This window comes from Cucurbita moschata, unplaced genomic scaffold, assembly GCF_002738365.1.
Source record: "Cucurbita moschata cultivar Rifu unplaced genomic scaffold, Cmos_1.0 Cmo_Scf00009, whole genome shotgun sequence".
Taxonomy (NCBI): domain Eukaryota; kingdom Viridiplantae; phylum Streptophyta; class Magnoliopsida; order Cucurbitales; family Cucurbitaceae; genus Cucurbita; species Cucurbita moschata.
In genome coordinates, this window is record NW_019268525.1 from 1,424,108 (window position 1) to 1,442,858 (window position 18,751).

General features: G+C 34.5%; 2 protein-coding genes across 4 annotated transcripts; both read right to left on the reverse strand.

The window, feature by feature from the left end:
* Positions 1-1,401: 1,401 nt before the first annotated feature.
* LOC111446931 (zinc finger CCCH domain-containing protein 53-like) lies at positions 1,402-5,245 on the reverse strand. Of its 2 annotated transcripts, none has more exons than XM_023085861.1 (9): positions 4,985-5,245; positions 3,632-4,707; positions 3,368-3,553; positions 3,112-3,291; positions 2,639-3,006; positions 2,431-2,566; positions 2,174-2,344; positions 1,981-2,077; positions 1,402-1,868 (listed from the first exon to the last, which is right to left on the reverse strand). In XM_023085861.1, exons 2-8 carry the CDS (start codon positions 4,600-4,602, stop codon positions 2,005-2,007), a joined length of 2,085 nt encoding a protein of 694 aa, XP_022941629.1. In that variant the 5' UTR covers positions 4,603-4,707; positions 4,985-5,245; the 3' UTR covers positions 1,402-1,868; positions 1,981-2,004. The 2 variants fall into 2 exon arrangements, with proteins under 2 accessions (XP_022941629.1, XP_022941628.1); XM_023085860.1 differs by having other exon boundaries at positions 3,106-3,291; positions 4,985-5,244.
* An 8,287-nt stretch (positions 5,246-13,532) lies between these two features.
* Positions 13,533-15,670, reverse strand: LOC111446932. 2 transcript variants are annotated; one of them, XM_023085862.1, is made up of 2 exons: positions 14,701-15,670; positions 13,533-14,664 (listed from the first exon to the last, which is right to left on the reverse strand). In XM_023085862.1, exons 1-2 carry the CDS (start codon positions 15,489-15,491, stop codon positions 13,722-13,724), a joined length of 1,734 nt encoding a protein of 577 aa, XP_022941630.1. In that variant the 5' UTR covers positions 15,492-15,670; the 3' UTR covers positions 13,533-13,721. The 2 variants fall into 2 exon arrangements, with proteins under 2 accessions (XP_022941630.1, XP_022941632.1); XM_023085864.1 differs by having other exon boundaries at positions 13,533-14,636; positions 14,679-15,670.
* Positions 15,671-18,751: the final 3,081 nt, after the last annotated feature.

An 18,751-nucleotide genomic window follows, 5' to 3' on the forward strand; every position in this document is an offset into this window, starting at 1 on the left:
TTTTAATTTTAAAATATATCTTTAGATTTTTTTTTAATTTTAAAATATTTTTTAATCAAAAGTATTGGCAGAAGTCCAAGGGCAAAAAATTAGATTATTTATGTGAAATTGACTGGAGAGGAAAATTAAACATTCTTTACGTGGAAACCTCTCCTTATCAGACACATTTTAAAATTGTGAGACTGACAGCGACGTAACGGACCAAAACAAACAATATCTACTACCAATGGACTTAAACTATTATAGATGATATTAAAACGGTGTGTCAGTAAGGACGTTGAGGCTTGAAGGAGAGTGAATTATGAGATCCCATATTGATTGTTTGGAAAGAGAAATGAGACTAATTACAGGAATCTCTTCCTATGTTAGCCGGAGGGAGTGGGCTTTCCTATAGTAGTCCTGCTGCTGCGGCCTATAACTTTTTTTTTTTTAATTGTAAGAGCAGTACGTAATAGGCCAAAACAAACAATATCTTACTAGCGGTGGGTTTAGAATGTTACAATTTCTCGTTCATAATCTTATTCTCATCGTAATCATTGAAAGTATAATAATTATTATCATTTTTATTATGGAAGCTATAAAAATTTGATTTTTCCATCAAATGATTAACTTTAGTGATAAAGTTTGCACCAAAATTCAAACTCCTAATTCAACTTTGCTTAAAATTTATATTTCTACTTTATCATTATTTCATTTTCTTTTCATACATCAAAGTCTTATTTCACCTCTTTTGCGCCGATATACACACAACTTGTCTCCTTTAGAATGTCTCGGTGGATGAGTTCGTTGAATAATTTTTGTTCAATTCTTAAGTTGGTTTCTGACATTCTCTTATCTATTTCATACCGTCGAATGAAGATCAATGTCTTAAATTTGATACGACCGTTGAGATTTAAATTTTCTCTCTTACTAAAGTTTTTTTTTTTTTTGGTATATATTTTAAAATTTGAAAAATATATAAATAAAATAATAGAAAAGAAATGAATTTATAATTAAAAATAATAAAAGGAATCTTAGAAACCGTGCATTTTTGTCGTACATGTGTGAAATTAAATTTTATTTTAAAAAATAAAATAAAATAATAATAATTAAAAAATGATAAAAAAAAAAGAAAAAGGGAAATTGATTTTACATAATGGACGTATGTAGACAGAGGCAGTTGGAATGGCATGTGACATGAGGGGTGGGAGTGGGTCCCACCCTGACAGCCTGGCATTTCCCCACTCCAATCCAATCACCCCCGCCCACCCCCATGTGACCCTAAACCCCTATTTCAATCTTCTTTGTCCCACTCTCCTCTCAAACCGAACCGAACCGGAGTCTGTTTCAATTTTGTTTTTAAAATATTATTAAATTTAATATCCTTAAATTCTGCTAAACGGCATAAGGAAGAGAGAAAAGTATGAGAGAAAATGAAATTAAAAATGGAATATTACAGTCTCTCCACCATCATCATCATCTTCTTCTTCAACCTCTGCCATTTTGAAGTACTCTGTGAAAAAACCCTTAAAAAAAAAAATAAAAACATGCTTTCTTTCTTTCTGTGTGTTCTTTTTCTTCTTACTTTTAACCTATAAAATTCAAATTTATAACACTAAAAAGGAAGAGAGAAGAAGAAGATGATGGAATTCTACTGCTCTGCTACCATCAAGAACAGTAAACATGGAAGAAATGCATATGGGTCTGCCCCCACCTTCCCTCTTTTACTGCTTTTCTTTTGTACTCTTCATATGATGGTGTGCCCTTGTGGAGGACCTGCCTCTGCTTCCCCTCATTCTCTATAGATACTGTGTTCATACTGTGTACTCCTCTGCTGTTTTGGTTAATCTCTTTATTTTTCCTTTTTTTTCTTTTTCTTTTTTTGTTTCCTGGAATTCACCAGACATGATCGTTAAAACCAAGCAATTTCCTTTCTTTTTCTGTTTTTCAATGGAGTAATCGTTGAAGTATTCATTTGGTTTTGTGGGTTTTCTTTTTTACCTGCTGTGGCTGCTGCTTTTGATGCTAAATCCCCACCGGACATGTCGGCCCGCCTGTCCCTACGTACATTCCGATCGACCCGTGGCTCGATGGGAACCTGTAGAGTGATTGTTGTTTAGTTTAATGGATTGTGAGAGTACTCTAAGGTGTTGATTGTTTGGTTGTTTGGTTGGTTGGTTGGTTTAGTGCTGACCTTGGCATTTGGCAATTGTAGGATTTGAAGGATGCTGCTACTTCCAGAGAGGAAGTTGATGTGAGATTCGACTCGGGGTTGGCGTCGGCGTCGTCGGAGTCGTTTGCTGCATGGTCGCCGGTGGCTTTTGCTGGTGATGCAAAGGGACTATCCGGGAGGTTGTGTTCGAAACTGTAATGGTCGTTTTATAACACATAATCTGAGTAATGAATTGGGATGTCTAAATTGGAGTAATGTAAATGGTTTATTGTTATTACCATTCAAGTAAATCAATGTCATCATTTTGGGATGTCTCCTTGTCATGGACAGAGAATTCGTTTGCCGGTGGCGATAGCTGCCGAGGCATATCGGTTGAAGATACGATCGTAACGGGCGGTGGCGTAGGGCCATTCTCTGCAAACAAAGTTCAGTTACATAAGCTGATAAGAGATTGATTCATCAATGGTGATTGATTATGAACCTCACCTCTTAAGATATCAGAATTGCTGCAGCTGCTAGCACTACGAATGGTGGGGAAGATGAGATTTTGAGCAAACGGGTTCGGAGAATGCGTCGGGGAAGGAATCGGGCTGCCGGGGGAGAAAGCACGGTGGTGGTTATAAGGGTGGGGGAGCTGGTTTTTCTTCACGTCAAGAAGCTGTAGATTCAGAAGGCGTCGACTTTGAAGATCAATATCAGCTTGCTGCTTTTCCAGTTTCCTCCGCAGAAGCAGATCCTGCTGAGAATTGTAGAACATTCTTGAGCCGAGTTGAAGATGATCGTAGAGCTCTCTTGAATCCAACCCAGTTGGTGTTCCACAAGGGGAGAAATCTCTATCGATTTGCTGCTGTTTCCTGTAGAACAAATCAAAATTCTTACGAAAATTCCCAAAGAAACAGAGTAAAAACAGAGTAAAAAAACAGAGCAAAAACAGAGTAAAGAACAGAGAGTGCCTGTACTTGTCTGGGACTTTGCCTTTTTCCTTGTATGGTTTAACAAGAACACGAGCATCACAAACAAAATGGGGATTCCCTTTAGCCAAAATGAGCTTCACAGTTTCAGGATAAACAAAAGTGACAAATCCAAACATTCTCTTCTGTTGATATGGGATTCTCACATCTTGAACTGGACCGTACATGCTTCATCAAAAAACAAGAACTTTCAGACATGGAAGAATAAGAAGAACAAAATGGATAATTTGGTTAGTGAAGAAACCTGAAATAATTCGATACATCTTCTTCCTTAAAGGTGCTGTCGGCTGGGAATGTTAAGTAGATCTGTCTTGAAGCTGGATTGACGATACCGGCGCTGCCATTCAATGAGAACTCGTTGCGCTCCAAGCGGCCGGACCGGCTGAATTTGTGAAGATCTTCGCCCATTATCAGGGCCGCAGCGGCGGCTCTGCAAACAGAGGAGTTTAGAAATGAGATTTTTCAGTAGTAATTACATGGCATTCTTCACGAAAAGAAGAAATTATACCTCTGGGAATCGCTTTGATGTTGTTGGAGAAGGAAATTGATGGATTTGGGAGAGTAAGGGAAGGCATTAGCAGAGGCCATGAGCTGAGAAGCGGCGGCGAGGCGCTGCTGAGCAGAGGATTTGGATCTGAGAAGCTCATGGCACTGGTCCATCATTTCGATCTTACTCGGCGAGCCGACGGCGGCGCCGCCGCCGTCGGCGTCTCCAAGACCGCTGTGGAGAAACCGGCAGCTGGTTCCATTCTTACAAAACCCTCTAGCGTAGTAAAGACAAGGCTTCCAACCCAACCCACTATTCAAATCCTCTGTTCCCAAACTGGCATCGTTAACAGAGTAGCTCCGGCGGTGGACTACCCCTCCACTCCAGGTGCCATCTCCGCCATAGGAACCAAACCCACCGCCGGTGGGACTCGAAGATAAGTCCACCGGAGGGAAAAACAAGTCGGAATTCTTAACGCCGATGGTCGGAGAGCCCTCGTTGAGAAACGAAAGCTGGTCCTGAAGTTGAAACTCATCAATCATATCAGTCACCGGAGCTTCTCCAGCACTAAAACACGACGACCCAAGTGGTAAATTCCCCGGACTAATCAAATGATCATCAGAATTTTGAAGCTCAGGCGAAAAACCAGTAGCCCACGAAACAGAACTGGAAGAAGGACTCGGAATCGTAAGTGAAGGAGGAAGATTAATTCCAAACCTCGAAGAAGAAGTAGAAGAACTCTGCCTCGAAAGACTAAACGGAGACGGCGAAGAACTCGTCGTGGACGGCGAGTTCGTGGACGGAAGACCCAAATCCTTCCTAGTCTTAAGAATAACAGAGTGAAGCAGAGCTTCAGGGCCAAAGGCCAATCTAATCATCTCCTTCTCTCCATGGTCTTGAATCAAAAGAAAACCCATGATTTTGGAAGCATTTTCAGGGTCCAAATTCTGGATCCTAGAGAACACAATCCTTGTTGCTTCATAAGAATCCATGATGCGAGAGGGAAAAAAACAGAGATACAAAAAAACAGGATCACACCCACAAACAAATATCGCGTAGCTTCAGTTCAGTCTCTGTTTTTTCTGAAAAGCTTCTCCCTGAAAGAACATGCCCAAAAAAGAGGTAAAGAAAAGGGAACGTTGAGAGAAAAAAGAAGAGCAAAAAGAGAAAGTTTGGTGCCCCAAGAAGTATTCCCGTGTGCGTTAGATGAAAAGAAAAGAAAAGAAAAGAACAGAACAGAGCTTGCCTTCGTTAAAGGGAAAACACCCAAAACAAAGAAAAATACAAACAGAGCAAGAACAAGAACAACAAGAACAAGATGAAATCTTTCAGTAGTTCATGAAGATTTCTAAAGAGATAAGGTCAAAGTTTTACCATAAAAGCCAAACCACCGCCTTTAGATGAACTGGGTTTTCAACGTCGGAAGAAGAAGATAGCCATGATTTGGGTTTGTTTCAAAAAAAAACCTGCAACTTTGCTGCTGCTGCTGCTACTAGTCTGCCATTTTTTTCAATCAGAGCTTTCTCTCTCTAACTTTCTCTCTCCTTTGAATCAAAAAACAATCCCCCGAGAGAGATAGAGAGAGAGAGAGAGAGGGAGGCGTTGTTTGATTGAAGGTATGGAGTGGATCCAGATCTGTGGTTCAAATAGCGCACGTTCACTTGCCCCAAACCTCTGACACTTTTTTTTTCTAAAAAAAAAAAATGTAGCTCATGTCAAGAACCAGATGACTGAGTTCAGCGCGTGTGAAAAACGCGCCGCCGGGCCCCGCGGCACATATTCAATCAGGCAGCGATGAGAGTGACAACCACGATGGTGTGGACCCCACTGTTTTTTATACTTTTTATTTTTAAAGATTACGTATCTTCTTTTATTTATTTATAAAATTTTGATTTTCAATTATATATTTTAAAATCCGGTCCCACCACACTCACCTTCAAATTATAATATTAATAACTAATATATGATTTTTATTTATTTATTTTTTATTTTTATTTTAGCTTTGTCTCCCCAATGATGTTGTTTGTATTTTTTAAAGTATTTGTCTTTTCCATTTTCTTTTTATTATATTATTTTTTAATTAATTTATCCATTTTTTATATCTTAGTTTTCTTATTCTTATTATTTCTTTTTTGAATTATTTAATAATATTTATTTATTTAAAAGCACAATATTTTACATAAATAACATAAAACTAATAAGAATAATGTATAATCAATATTATTTGGGGGATACAATTTTTATTAAATAAATGCTATTTAACTAATTTTAAAAAACATTTTACAATTAAAAACAATACTAAAAATAAAATAATAGTAATAATAATAATAAATTAATTTAACATGTCATTGACCCGAATATTTTTGTAAATAAAATAAAAATAATAGTAATAAGAAATATTATATTAGTTGACCCGAACATTTTCACAAAAAATAATAATAATAATAAATAAAATATTAAACTTAGTAAATCCACTCCCATTATACTCAATAAAACAAAATCACAAAAATTCTCTTATTATTTAGTTTCTTAAGAGACAAAAACAAAAACTTAAAAATTTAGAGATAGGAGAGAGAATAAATGGAAAATTCATAATTAAAAATATATTTTAATTTAGCGATTATTCTCTTATTATTATTATTTTCTATTATCCCTATTAAAAGATGCCCCCACCACTATTTTTTAATTTATTTTTTTAATTTTCAACCACTCATTCCAAAAAAATAATAAATAAATAATCTAGTATAAAATGAATACTCGATCATTTATTAAAAACATAATCGTACCTCGACTAATCTTGTAACTTCCACAACGATCGCTTGACTATATGACTTTTTTTTTAAATTATAGATTGATTTAAGGAAATGATATTAAATCCAGCTGTCGATATATAAATAAATTATTTTATTTAAAATTTTCTCTTTCTCTCACTACCTTTTAGGTTGATTGGTGATAAAGTTGTATTTTTATTTTTATTTTATTTTTTATTTATTTTTGGTGAAAAAAGAAATTCACTTTTGCTTCAAAGTAAGAGGAGTTTTGGCTTTTTCACATGCCTTTCAGCCACTCTCATTATTCTGTCTTTTATTAAATTCATATTATTCTTTTTTAAAAATAAACAATTATTAAATTAAAATTCATATTATATATTTTATTTATTTCCCATATGAAAATTATTCGTCTTAATTCATGAATAATCTATTTTTTAATATTTTTTTTAAATGTAAATGTCACACGTGTGAACACACACTCTCTTTCTCTCTTCGTTTTATCTCAATTTTATTTAATTTTTTTTAAATAATAATAATAATAATAAAATCGAAGAGACAAAAAGTTGCTCTCTCTGTTTGAAATAGAAACCCACAAAATCAACGAAAAGATTTCGAATAGCGATTGAAAGCAAATTGAGACAATTAGATAAATTTAAAATAAAATTTCTCCTGTAAATTCAAATAATAATTAATATTTTTAAGAGACAAAAAAAAAAACATTTATTTAAAACCTCTTTTACTTTAAAATCACACAATTCATTTATTTTGAAATCTTAATGTCGTTTAGCTGAAAAGTGGTCTCGATGTTACTTAAAATATTCTAAAAGTTTCGTGTAAAATTTAAGATAATAGGTTAAAAATAAAGATAATATAACTATAAATATTATATTTTTTAAAAAATGAGAAATAAAATAGAAAAAAAAACATAATATACAACCAATAGAATATACCATATTTATGACAAGACAATTATTCTAATTTCATACCATAATTATTTACTTTGAATTAAATAAGTTTTTTTTTAGTGTAAATTTTTGTAATTTAACCAAATAAAAAATGGGTTAAATTTTTATATTATTTGATAAACTTTTAGCTTTGTTAGTGGTAAGAGGTTAGTAGAATTAAAATTTTAAAACATATTTAAAATAATTTTTATAATGTTTCAGTCAAATGTAGATTAATAATTAGTCAACTAAAGGGAATTTAATAATTATAAAGTAAGTTAAAGTGGAAATAAACAAATAAATAAATAGTTAGGGTCACATCATATAATATGATTAATATGTCTAATTACTATTAGAGCATTAATTATTATCAAATTAAAGACAATTTTTAAAGATAATTATTAATTAGTGTTTAGCTAATTAATTAAACAATATTTATTTTCTATTCTTTTATTTTTCTCCCTCCTAAAATTTGGTAACTTTTAGAAAAAGACGAAAAAAAAAGGGAAATTCACTTTTTTTTTTTTTAAATATTAAAAAAAGAAGAAATTTTGAGTTTTTAAAATATGAGAATGATAGATAAGATCGAAATATATTAATATTGTCACGTAATTAACTACTAGTAGCCTAAATATAATTTAATTAATAAAAGTATTATATCTTCGTATATATCCTCATTTTTAGATAGTATAGCTCATAGACTTTCTGTCCACTCTTTTATGAACCCGGTTAAAAGATAATTAGATTGGATAAGACTTGGATCATATGAGTCGAGAGCTACAAAACTAATCCTAAAAGAACTTGGCGTTGGCCCAATTGTTCCTTCTTTTTCCTGTTTGGTGGTTCGGTTTATTTCGTGTTTCAGTCTGTTTATTTGCCTTATTTAATCGCTAACCTTATCCTTATGGTTCAATTTTTTTAATGATATAGTTTAATTTATTAATATTTATATATTTGTGTGTATATATATATATATATATTAATTTTAAATTTAGTTAAAATTAATTTGGATAAGAGAGTATAAAAAAAAAGGAAAAAGAAAAAGGAAATGGGAGAGTGTGAGAGTGATGCATCGGACAAAGATACTGTCCGTGGTCGGCCGGTCATTTTGTTGAGAATGGCAACTTCGTAATTCTCGCTTTAAATAGGTTTATTTTTATTGCTTCCTTCTCGCTCTACAAAACCTTTTTTTTTTTTTTAAATTAAACTTTTCATTTTCTCTCTCTTTCGCGCGTGTTCTTCACCTTCCGTTTTGGGGCGCGTGAGGTCTTTTTTGAATTCCTGTCATCTTTTGGATTTTTTCGTTCATTTGCAGTTCCTGTTTTCTCTCAACACCTCAATTTCCCCACTTTTTATTGTAAAATATTATTTTTAAAAAATAAAAATTGATTTTTTTTTAAATTACTGCGTGGTTCTTGAACAGTTAAATGGTAAATATTTGAGTAAAAAGTAGTTGGGGGTGTTTTTGGATTTAGAAAAAGTTTTAAAAAATCTAATTTTTAAATTATTAAATTAGTTTTAAATCATGTTTTTTTTTTTAAATTTAAAATGTTTTTTTTTTCTTAACAATTATTAAATTGACCATGGATATTATTAAATAATGTTTTAAAATTTGATGACGGGACTGAAAATATTTGACCATAGATTGAAATGCAAAACACCCGTCTCAAAAATGTTTTACGAAGCTCGATGCATCAACAGGTTAAGCTGGCTTGAAAGCTCTAACTGTTTTTTGTCTGAATTAAACTCGACCCTAAACATCGGTTATGCATATCATATCATATAGGAAATGTGACCGTTATCCCGACACCTATTATCATAGATTGCAAGGTATAGAGAAAATATGTGATATATAATTGACGATTCTTTTACGGGCAACGAGTAGGGACATGGGTAAGGAAAATTAGATCGACAAAAGTTTTGATAGATGCTTTTCAACATGTTTCCCCCTATTTGACCCTACAAAACAAAGGCTAAGCCTAAAGTGTCCTTAATTTTACTTCCAAATGTTAACTCACAATGTCTCCCACCACCATTATTAACACACCTACCCTAAACCCTCATTAACCTTATGGGGGACTTCGTCGACACGTTTCCCTCTTTCAAGTAACAGCTCTATATTTGTCTCTATTTCGATTTCTATTACCTATTTAAGAAGCTAATTTTTGAAACTAAACAAAGAATGAAAGAGTCGGGGACAAAGTATAACAGTCTAAGCCAACTTCCACTTAGCCCACTATCTATCGTCGTCAGCCTCACAAACGGTTATGAACGTAACGGGCTCGATCCTGGTGAATGGTATGGTCTGGTATAGACACGTTTTAAAAATTGTGAGACTAACGACGATATATAACGAGCTAAAGTAGAAAATATATACTAACCGTGGACTTAAACGATTACAAAAATTATATTCTTAATTATAATATTTAAATTTTGTAGTAGAAAATTATTTTATATTTTCATTTGTAATATATTATTAGGTTTATTAAGATGTTCTAAATGTTTAAATCATCCCCTAATTTCTTTTATAATGAAAACTATTTCTACAAAAATAATAATAATAATAATATATATATATATATATATATATATATATATATATATATATATATATTATTTTATATAAACGTGTCGTCAAATTAAAAGCTGACTTATCATTCGGTACACGTGTTTAAAATTCTTATTATGGTATGAGCTTTCATTTAACGGTAGTTGTTTGAGAGCGTCCACCTGACACACCGCTATAAAGTTTGAAATGATTGAAGGTCGTTAGATACTCTCTTTACTCGTTTTGTTGGATATCGTAATGATTGGTAACGGAATACGTTTTACAGTTATATGAGGACAAGAGACGCTTTTAGGTAATCAAAGAATAAACCTTATCTATGATAGATTTGGTCCGTAATTTTTTTTTATTAATTTATATTTTTAGAAATTAAGTTCTATTTACTATCAAATTTTAAAAATCCTACTAGTTTTTAATATTTTCTTAGAATACTTAAATATTTATTTTTTAATTTCAATTTTCAAAATAATTATCTCTATTTAGATGATTAAAAAAAAACAAATATCAAATTTAAAGAAGTTAAAAAGTTAAAATAGTAAATAAGTTCAAAAATAAAATAAAATTTATACGTTACACAAAATTGCCAAAAGTGAATTTCATATTTTAAAAATTCATTACAAAAATAAAATATTTTAAAAATAGATACATTGTATACTAAAATCAAGTAAATAAATAAATAATAATAAATTAGCCATTGGTGAGCAAAAAAACATGGATAAAGTAAAAGAAACCTAAAATTGCATGGACGGTTAAAACAACCATAATTATGATATTAACTGCGTGCTTTTCACCCGGAGACCGTTCCCATCAATAAAATAAATATAAAATATAAAGAAAAAAGAAAAAAAATTCAACCTTTTCCCGTATTTTAGATCTATATTAGGTAATTAAGTAACTGACTCGGATAACTCCAAATTTTTCTCTTATTTTTTTAATTTTAAACCGGTTTAATTTGCACGTGTCTACGAACCCACGGTGTTGGGGTTCGAACCCCTCCCCGCCCACAATCGACCAAAAAGACTTTTCCTCTGAAGGTAGGAAAATCATGCTCGGGATAGTGGACCCAAAACCATGAAACTTGCGTGAGTCTTTTGTTGAAATGGAATCGTATTATCTTTTTATTTTTGATTTTTTGTTAATGGGTTAAGGACGGTCCCGTTATAAATTAAATATAGTATACCCGAATCACTTTTTTTTTTGGTCGGTGGCAAACTTGTAAATATTTGGTATTTGAACGGTGGATAAATATTAATTTATTTAAATAATTAAAAGTAATAATCTGACAATCTAATCCAACCGTTTATTTCCGAGTTGGGTTGTGAATTCTGTTAGAGTTGCTCGGGACACCAATCTAATCAACACGTAAATATATTAGAACGTAGGCAATTTAGACACGTGTCGATATTCTAATATCTTCGTTAATATTACTTATGTTTGTTGTTTAGTAATAAATGTTTTTAACGTTAAACAATCAATTCGATCATAAATAAGCTCATCGTCACACTACTTAGAACGGAAACTACCATATATGGAAAAAAATAATCTTTACACAATCTAGTCGATGTAGCGTAAAAATAAAACTCGTTTAGATCGAAGTTAGTTATAAAAATAAATTCGATTCTCAAAGTCGAGAAGCCTCATAAAAATAAGGAAGCAAACGAGATGATCGATCGAACAAAAACTTAGAGTTGAAAGAGAAGACACCCACCAACACAGACGTACAAATGATGCGGAAACGATAATCACAACTACAGTTACAAAGGTGATACTCGATGTGATAACACATAGGTGTCAGACTCATTGAATACAATTAGAGTGTGTAAACTGAGATGTCGAATGCAGACGATTTTGGTTACGTGACAAGGTCGAAAATGACAAAGTGAAAGGGTAAATTAAAGGACAGTAAAAAAGGTGATATTTTACCGATTTCACCGAAGGGTAAATTTCCTTTTGAAAACTTTGTCTTATTTTCGTTTTATAATGGAATGATGGCTCATTTATATACATATTCTAATTTTGTAATAAGAATTATATAATAATTGACATGTCACATTAATCAAACGTTAAAAAAAAAAAAGACATCTTTATGGCTGGCCCCACATTACCAACTAACCCCTTTTATAAATTCTTTTTCTTTTTCTTTTTATTTTTCCATTAATTTTGTTGGATTATTAAATTGAGAAGTAATGATATTAAAAAAAAAAAAAAAAAAAAACAGGTAATGAAGCAACACAACAAGGTCAATTTTGTAATATTGGGAAATATAAAACAGCCAACATTCTAGAGTACTGTATAATCGAGTTTATTTGTACACGATTTTCCCCATTTTGCCCTTTACTATTTTAAATTTCTTTAAATAATTTTGGTATTTAAATAAATAAATCTTTATTTTTGTTAATATTTTATTATTAATTATCTTTAAATATCTGTATTAACGTTGTAATTTTAGTGTTTTTTAAAAGGTTTTAATATTTTAAAAAGTATGTATCAATGCGATGACTTAAAGCTTCCAATATAAAGTGGGCCCAAGACCACTTGCATTTAAGAGGTGGGCTTTTCTTGTGTAAAAATGGCAGGCCCATCTTGATTTTGATATGATTTTAGGTGTTTTTTTGAATGATTAATGTTTGTGATATGAACCACCAACAACATGAAATCATTATCTTATAATTTTGATGTAATTTTAGTTTTTTAATTTATTTTTTTATGACGTATTAAGTAGGGGTATTTATGTCATTTGGCTATGATCGATTGTATGGCATTTAGAGTTTGAAAAGCTATATAAAGTTGGACGATTAGATTGAACAAGATAGTTTGAACAATGAATTTAATTTTAATAATTGATTTTTTCTTTCCAACTTAGAGTATGTTGAATTTTGCATTTCGTATAAGGTGCACTATAACTAACAGATCAATTAGATAAAAAACGCTTAGGCTAGCATGCAATGATTTTTTTTGTGTTCGTGTTACGTAAAATTATTCAATGCAATATTACAACAGCACAAGTTAAGTTTTTAATGTAAACGTAAAATTATTCAATGCAATATTACAACAGCACAAGTTAAGTTTTTAATGTAATGTCGTGTTCTAGTTTACTTGATTATCCCAAATACAATCATCTAATTTTATTTCGAGAAATAAGTAGAAAAATAAATAAGATTAAAAAAAAACTAAAAACATAGAATAAAAGATGAAAGATGAACAATTAGGAGAGATATGTCTTAGGGAGTTCAATCCCTTGCTAGAAAGATTAATATCGAAAATCCCATATAAAAAAAGATGAATTGTAACAACTCAAGTCCATTGTTGGTAGATATTGTTCGCTTTAGCCCGTTACGTATCGCCGTTAGCCTTACGGTTTTAAAACGCGTATACTACGGAGAGGTCCACACTCTTATAAGGGATGCTTTGTCAGTGGGATCTCACAATCCACTCTTGAGCTCTAAGGGGAGTGAACGGTGAGATCTCACATCGATTGAAGAGTGGAACGAAGCACTCCTTATAAAGGCGTGAAAAACCTCTCCCCAATAAACACGTTTTAAAACCATGAGACTGACGACGATATGTAACTGGTCAAAGTAAACGGTATTTATTAGCAAATGCAACGTCAAAAATTTAAACTAACAGATCCAATAATTCACTATATCACAGACATAAACTTATCTTTCAAGCCATTCTAAGGAACAAAAGCTTAAAACTCTCTGTATTTTAAATCTAAGAAAATGGTACCCAATGCTTCTTTACCTTCTTGCATCAGCATTCCATTGAAGCATAGCAGAAAGTTTGTCTCCATTGTCGGGGAGATGTTCTGGTATCTGCATTTGAAAGACCTATATCACTGCTTTATTGGGTTTAGAATGGAGAATTACCGATGCAGAAACCTGCTGTGGGCTGTAGGAGCTGACTTCAATTTGCACGTCTTGCTGGGACAACAACAGCCAAGCTCCACCCTTGTAGCCATCAGGCTTTCTACAATATGAACCGTCAAAAGCGAGCTCACGAACGACATGATCTGCATCAGCACCACTGATCTTGGTGCCAAAGATCAGCACAATCGATGGCTTGTGTAATTGAATCAGATCTTTCAATGCTCGCATTAGCTTCGCGTTGTCTGTTGCACGAAAATTCCAGCACAACATTTTCTTAGAACAACATGATGCAGACATTGATACAGCCTCTGAAGTTGGCACAATGTGGATAGCATGCTCGTTTTGGTTTGATCTTGTGGTTGTTGCTGACAGTTCTAACAATTCAATTGCAAGGCTTGTGATTGTTGGATCGATCGTGTAAATAGTCGGCAAACTATCGACACTGATTCGTTCGGATGGCGTGTTGTTTATCGCTTTCTGTATTGTTGATTGTTGGATTGCAGTGGAATAGAACTTGAGGCCAGCCTCTAAAGCAGAAGATGGTTGCAGGGGAGCTATGCTTTTAATAGCCAATGATGATGGTTGTGGTTCATTGTTCTGGACTGCAAGCGTTGTGGGGCTGCTGGTTTTTTCGGTCCTGAACTGATGATCTTCAAGAACACAAGGAGCTAAAGGCACAGATTGAATCAAATTGGTCTGTTTTAACAAAGGATTCATGGTTATCGATGGAGATTCTTTTACTTCCTTATCAGATTCACTAACTGGAAGGCTTGGCTCTTCATTCAAATTCAACTCAAGAACTTGGAATCTAGATCCACGAGCTGATGCTGGTGCGGGTTTAGAAGGAATCAACTGCATCTTCAAATTCGAATTCGAATTCGAACTCGAACTCAGATTCGGATTCGGATTCGACCTCAAACTCGAACTCGGATTCTGATTCAGATTTGAACTCGAACATGGATTCACATTCGAACTCAAACTCGAACCAGTGGCCTGCAATGGACGAGCACTATGGTGATGGGGATCAAAGCCAGAAGAACTAGAACGGTTGCTCAAACAATCATGTTTCAGATCATCAACACATCCACAGACAATGCACAACAAATCCAGACCCTCATACACAATTTTTTGCGGATTTTTCCCAAATTGGAAGCTCAAATTAAGGGGATAACCTAAATTCATCCTAATACAGATACGAGCATACATACATTTCTCTCGTGTTACAGTTACCGGATCGATTTTCACTAGACGGCCGCCGATGGTTTCCGCAATTTTCTCCAAAACCTCCTTGTCATAATACTCGATACTGAGCTCCGGGAGCCGAATCCAGACATCAACGAAAGGAATCGAGGCCTCGGAGGGCTTGAAATTGGGAATCCATGGGAATACATAGATGCAAAGGTGAGGAATCGACCATGGACGCTCTTCAAGGGCTTCGTAGTAGTCTAAAGCGTTGGAGAATTTGAGCACGAAAAATCCAAGCCCTAGCTCGAAGACGTCCAAATCTCCAGCGAGATGAAGATTACGGCGAAGACGAACGGCGAGCTGCCGTGGATGAATCTTCTTACCGACGACCCAAACAATGAGAGACTGATCGAACTGTTGGTTGATCCGAGCTGTTTGAGAGGGAGTGAGGTTACAGACGGTGGCGCCGATGGTACTGGCGGCCGCTCCGTCGTTGCCGGCGCCGGTATGGCGGCTGAAGTGGAAATGTTTGGATTGAACCGCCATGAACAGGGGATTGGATTTCGCAGTTGAAAATGATTGACATGTCGAGGAACTGGATCGAAACTTGTAAACGAAGGGAGACAGAAATCTTGTTCCATTTTGACTTTGTGAAACCTATCGAAGTTTCTATGGAAAGCTTCTCCACCCGAATGTTCTTCTGCACTTCAGCAGAAATTTAAGGCACGTACGGACGCTCTCTTTTTCATTCTTGAATATACGTGTATTTTTCTTTTTAAAAAAATTATAATACCCAGAATATTCCTTATTTATGTAATAAAATTAATATTAAATTTTAAAAAAAGACACTATAATTATTTTTGTTTTATTAACTTTTTTTTTAATAATTATAAAAACATTACATTTAAATGTTTGTTTCGATCTAATGAAATTAAAAAAATAAAAAAAACACAAATTAATTAATGTTAGTCAATTTAGGAAAGTGTTGAGATTAGGAAGATAATAAAATTTATTATATAAATATAAGGCTAAGAATTTAATTGGTCGTAAAGTAGTTTAGTTAATGAGCAGCTGAGCTGTTTGCTGTCATGTTTTGTAATTATCTTTTTACTTAAGATAATTAAAATTTGTCAATAATTAACTAATTAAATCATGACTGATTTTCATCATTAATACTAAAATATAATTATAGTATTATTATGCCAATTAATGTCACATAAAATAATTCAAACAATTTTAGTTAATTTACAGGAGGATTAAGAGTGGTTGCCCAATTCAGCTGCTATGAAAGTTCATCGACTAACTCAAACAATAGGTATTAATTTCTAAGATTTTACAGTAGATTCTTTCAGAATTTTCATCGATTCTAATTGTTTTAAGATATCTCGAACAGGGTAGCTCTGTTTTACGATGACAACATACAATAGCCTACCTAAAAGAGCAACCATGTCGTGTATGACCAAGCTATGTAAGATTCCCATCATGTCGTGGTGTATGACCAAGCTCCGTAAGATCCAATAAAAATAGGTGATATATAAGACATAATTAAGATCTTTTATCTATTTCACTTAGTACTTGTCCGTAGGTAAGGAGGTAGGATAGTCTAGTCTAGTCTCGTCTTATTCTCGCTTTCACCCTCGATTGCAAAGATGCATGCGATATGAGGGAAAAAAAGCAAGTTGGAAGGAATCATGACAAGTCAGGGTAGAGCCTCGGAGTCGACCCAAGCGAAGATCGACACTCGAAGGCTTCTTATGACTTGTAAGAAATCTCACACGAACAGCAAAGTTTTCTTGAAGATCGTTAAGCAAATGCCTATGAATATCAAAATCTAAGTCAGCTGCACAATGCAATGTAAAGAGACAATAGCACTTGCTAGAAGAAATGAACAAAGGAGAAAGAAGAAATGGGCACGAGATTTACGGTGGTTCAGCAGTTCATGCCTAGATCCACTTCCAATAATCCACTATTTCATCAACAAATTAACAGCATCTCAAACATAAAAGCTATGTCTTTCAAGGCAATCTCAGAAAATCAAGAACACATAAGCAATAAGTAAGCAAGCAATACCATTGTTGGGTTTATAGATACCTAAGGAAATGACTTCCCTCATCAGTATGCCACTGAACTCATCCAGTTCGTCGAAGTATAGAAGAAAGTCGATCCCCATGGTCCCGACGATGTTTCGGTATCGACGTTCGGAGGACAAAACGCAGGTCTATTGGTATTGGAACCAAAATATACTGATGCAGAAACCTGTTGTGGGCTGTATGAATCGACTTCAATATGAACATCTTGCCGGGACAATAACAGCCAAACACCACCATTGTAACCATCAGGCTTTCTGCAGTACGAACCGCAGAACGAGAGCTCCCGCACGACGAGTTCAGCTTCAGCACCACTGATTTTGGTGCCAAAGATCAGCACAATGGACGGCTCGTGTAGCTGAATCAGATCTTTCAATGCTTGCATTAGATTAGCATTGTCCGTCCCATGAAACTTCCAGCACAACATCTTCTTAGAACATGATTCTGATCCCGATACCGTCTTCGAACCATCTCCATCTTCGTCTACACATCTTGCAGTTGGAAGAGTGTCCATTGTATAATGATTTCGGTTCGATATGGAGTTGGTTTGCAATGCTGACAAATTCATTTTAAAGCTTCTGATCTTCTTTGTGTTGATTGTGTGAACAATGGGGCAGCCATCGACTATGATCTCCTTAGATGGTATGTCGGGCATCTCTTTCTCTTTCGTCGAGCGTCGAATCACAGCCGAAATGAAGTCAAGGGTCGCCTTTGGAACAAGACATGGTTGATTATTATGGTCTGCAATCGAGGTGGGGTTGCTGGTTTTTGCAGGCTTGAACTGATGTTCAACAACAGCAGGGGCTACAAGTTCTAACTCAGGAGCTTTGTTGGTTTTTGTAGAAGGTTTTTTCGGCAATTTGGGCAATGATCGAACAGGATCTCCACATAACTCCTTGGGCTTTGCAGCTGCTTTATCCTTCACATGAACATGAGGAGAACTAATTCTTATACTTGGACTTGCCTTTTCACATTCATCAAGCAACAGGTCATTTTCAAGAACTTGGAATCTTGATCCACAAGCCGATGCTGGTGAAGATACAGAAGGAATCAATGGCTGCTTCGAGCTAGAACTCGACCCTAATTCCAGTAGAGGACGAGTTCTGTGGTGGTGGGTGGGTCTATCTCCTAGGGTATCTAATCCAGAAGAACCAGGAGGATTACCCGAATTCAAACAATTTTGTTTCAAATCATGAACAAGTCTACAGTTAGGGCACAACAAATCCAAACCCTCATACTCAATTTTCTGTTGAATTCTACCAAGTTTGATCATAGATGGAAGGGGATCGCACAAATTTACCCTAATACAGATACGAGCGAACTTACATTTCCTGCGATTTTTCGTTACTGGATCGAACTTAACAAGAACACCGCCGATGGTCGCCGCTATTTGTCGAAGAATCTCTTCATCGTAGTATTCGATGGAGAGCTCACGGAGGCGAATCCAGACATCAACAGAGGAATTGATGGCTTCGGAGGGTTTGAAATCGGGAGTCCATCGAAAGGCGTAGATGCAGAGATTAGGGATTGACCAGGGTAAGTCTTCTAGGGCAAGATAGTCGGTCTCAGAGAATTTGAGCACGAAGTAGCCGAGACCAAGCTCGAAAACCTCCACGTCTTGGGTGAGATGAAGATGACGGCGAAGGCGACCGGCGAGTTGCCGTGGGCGGATGTCTTGTCCAAAAACCCAAGCTATGAGGGAGTGATCGAACTGTCGAG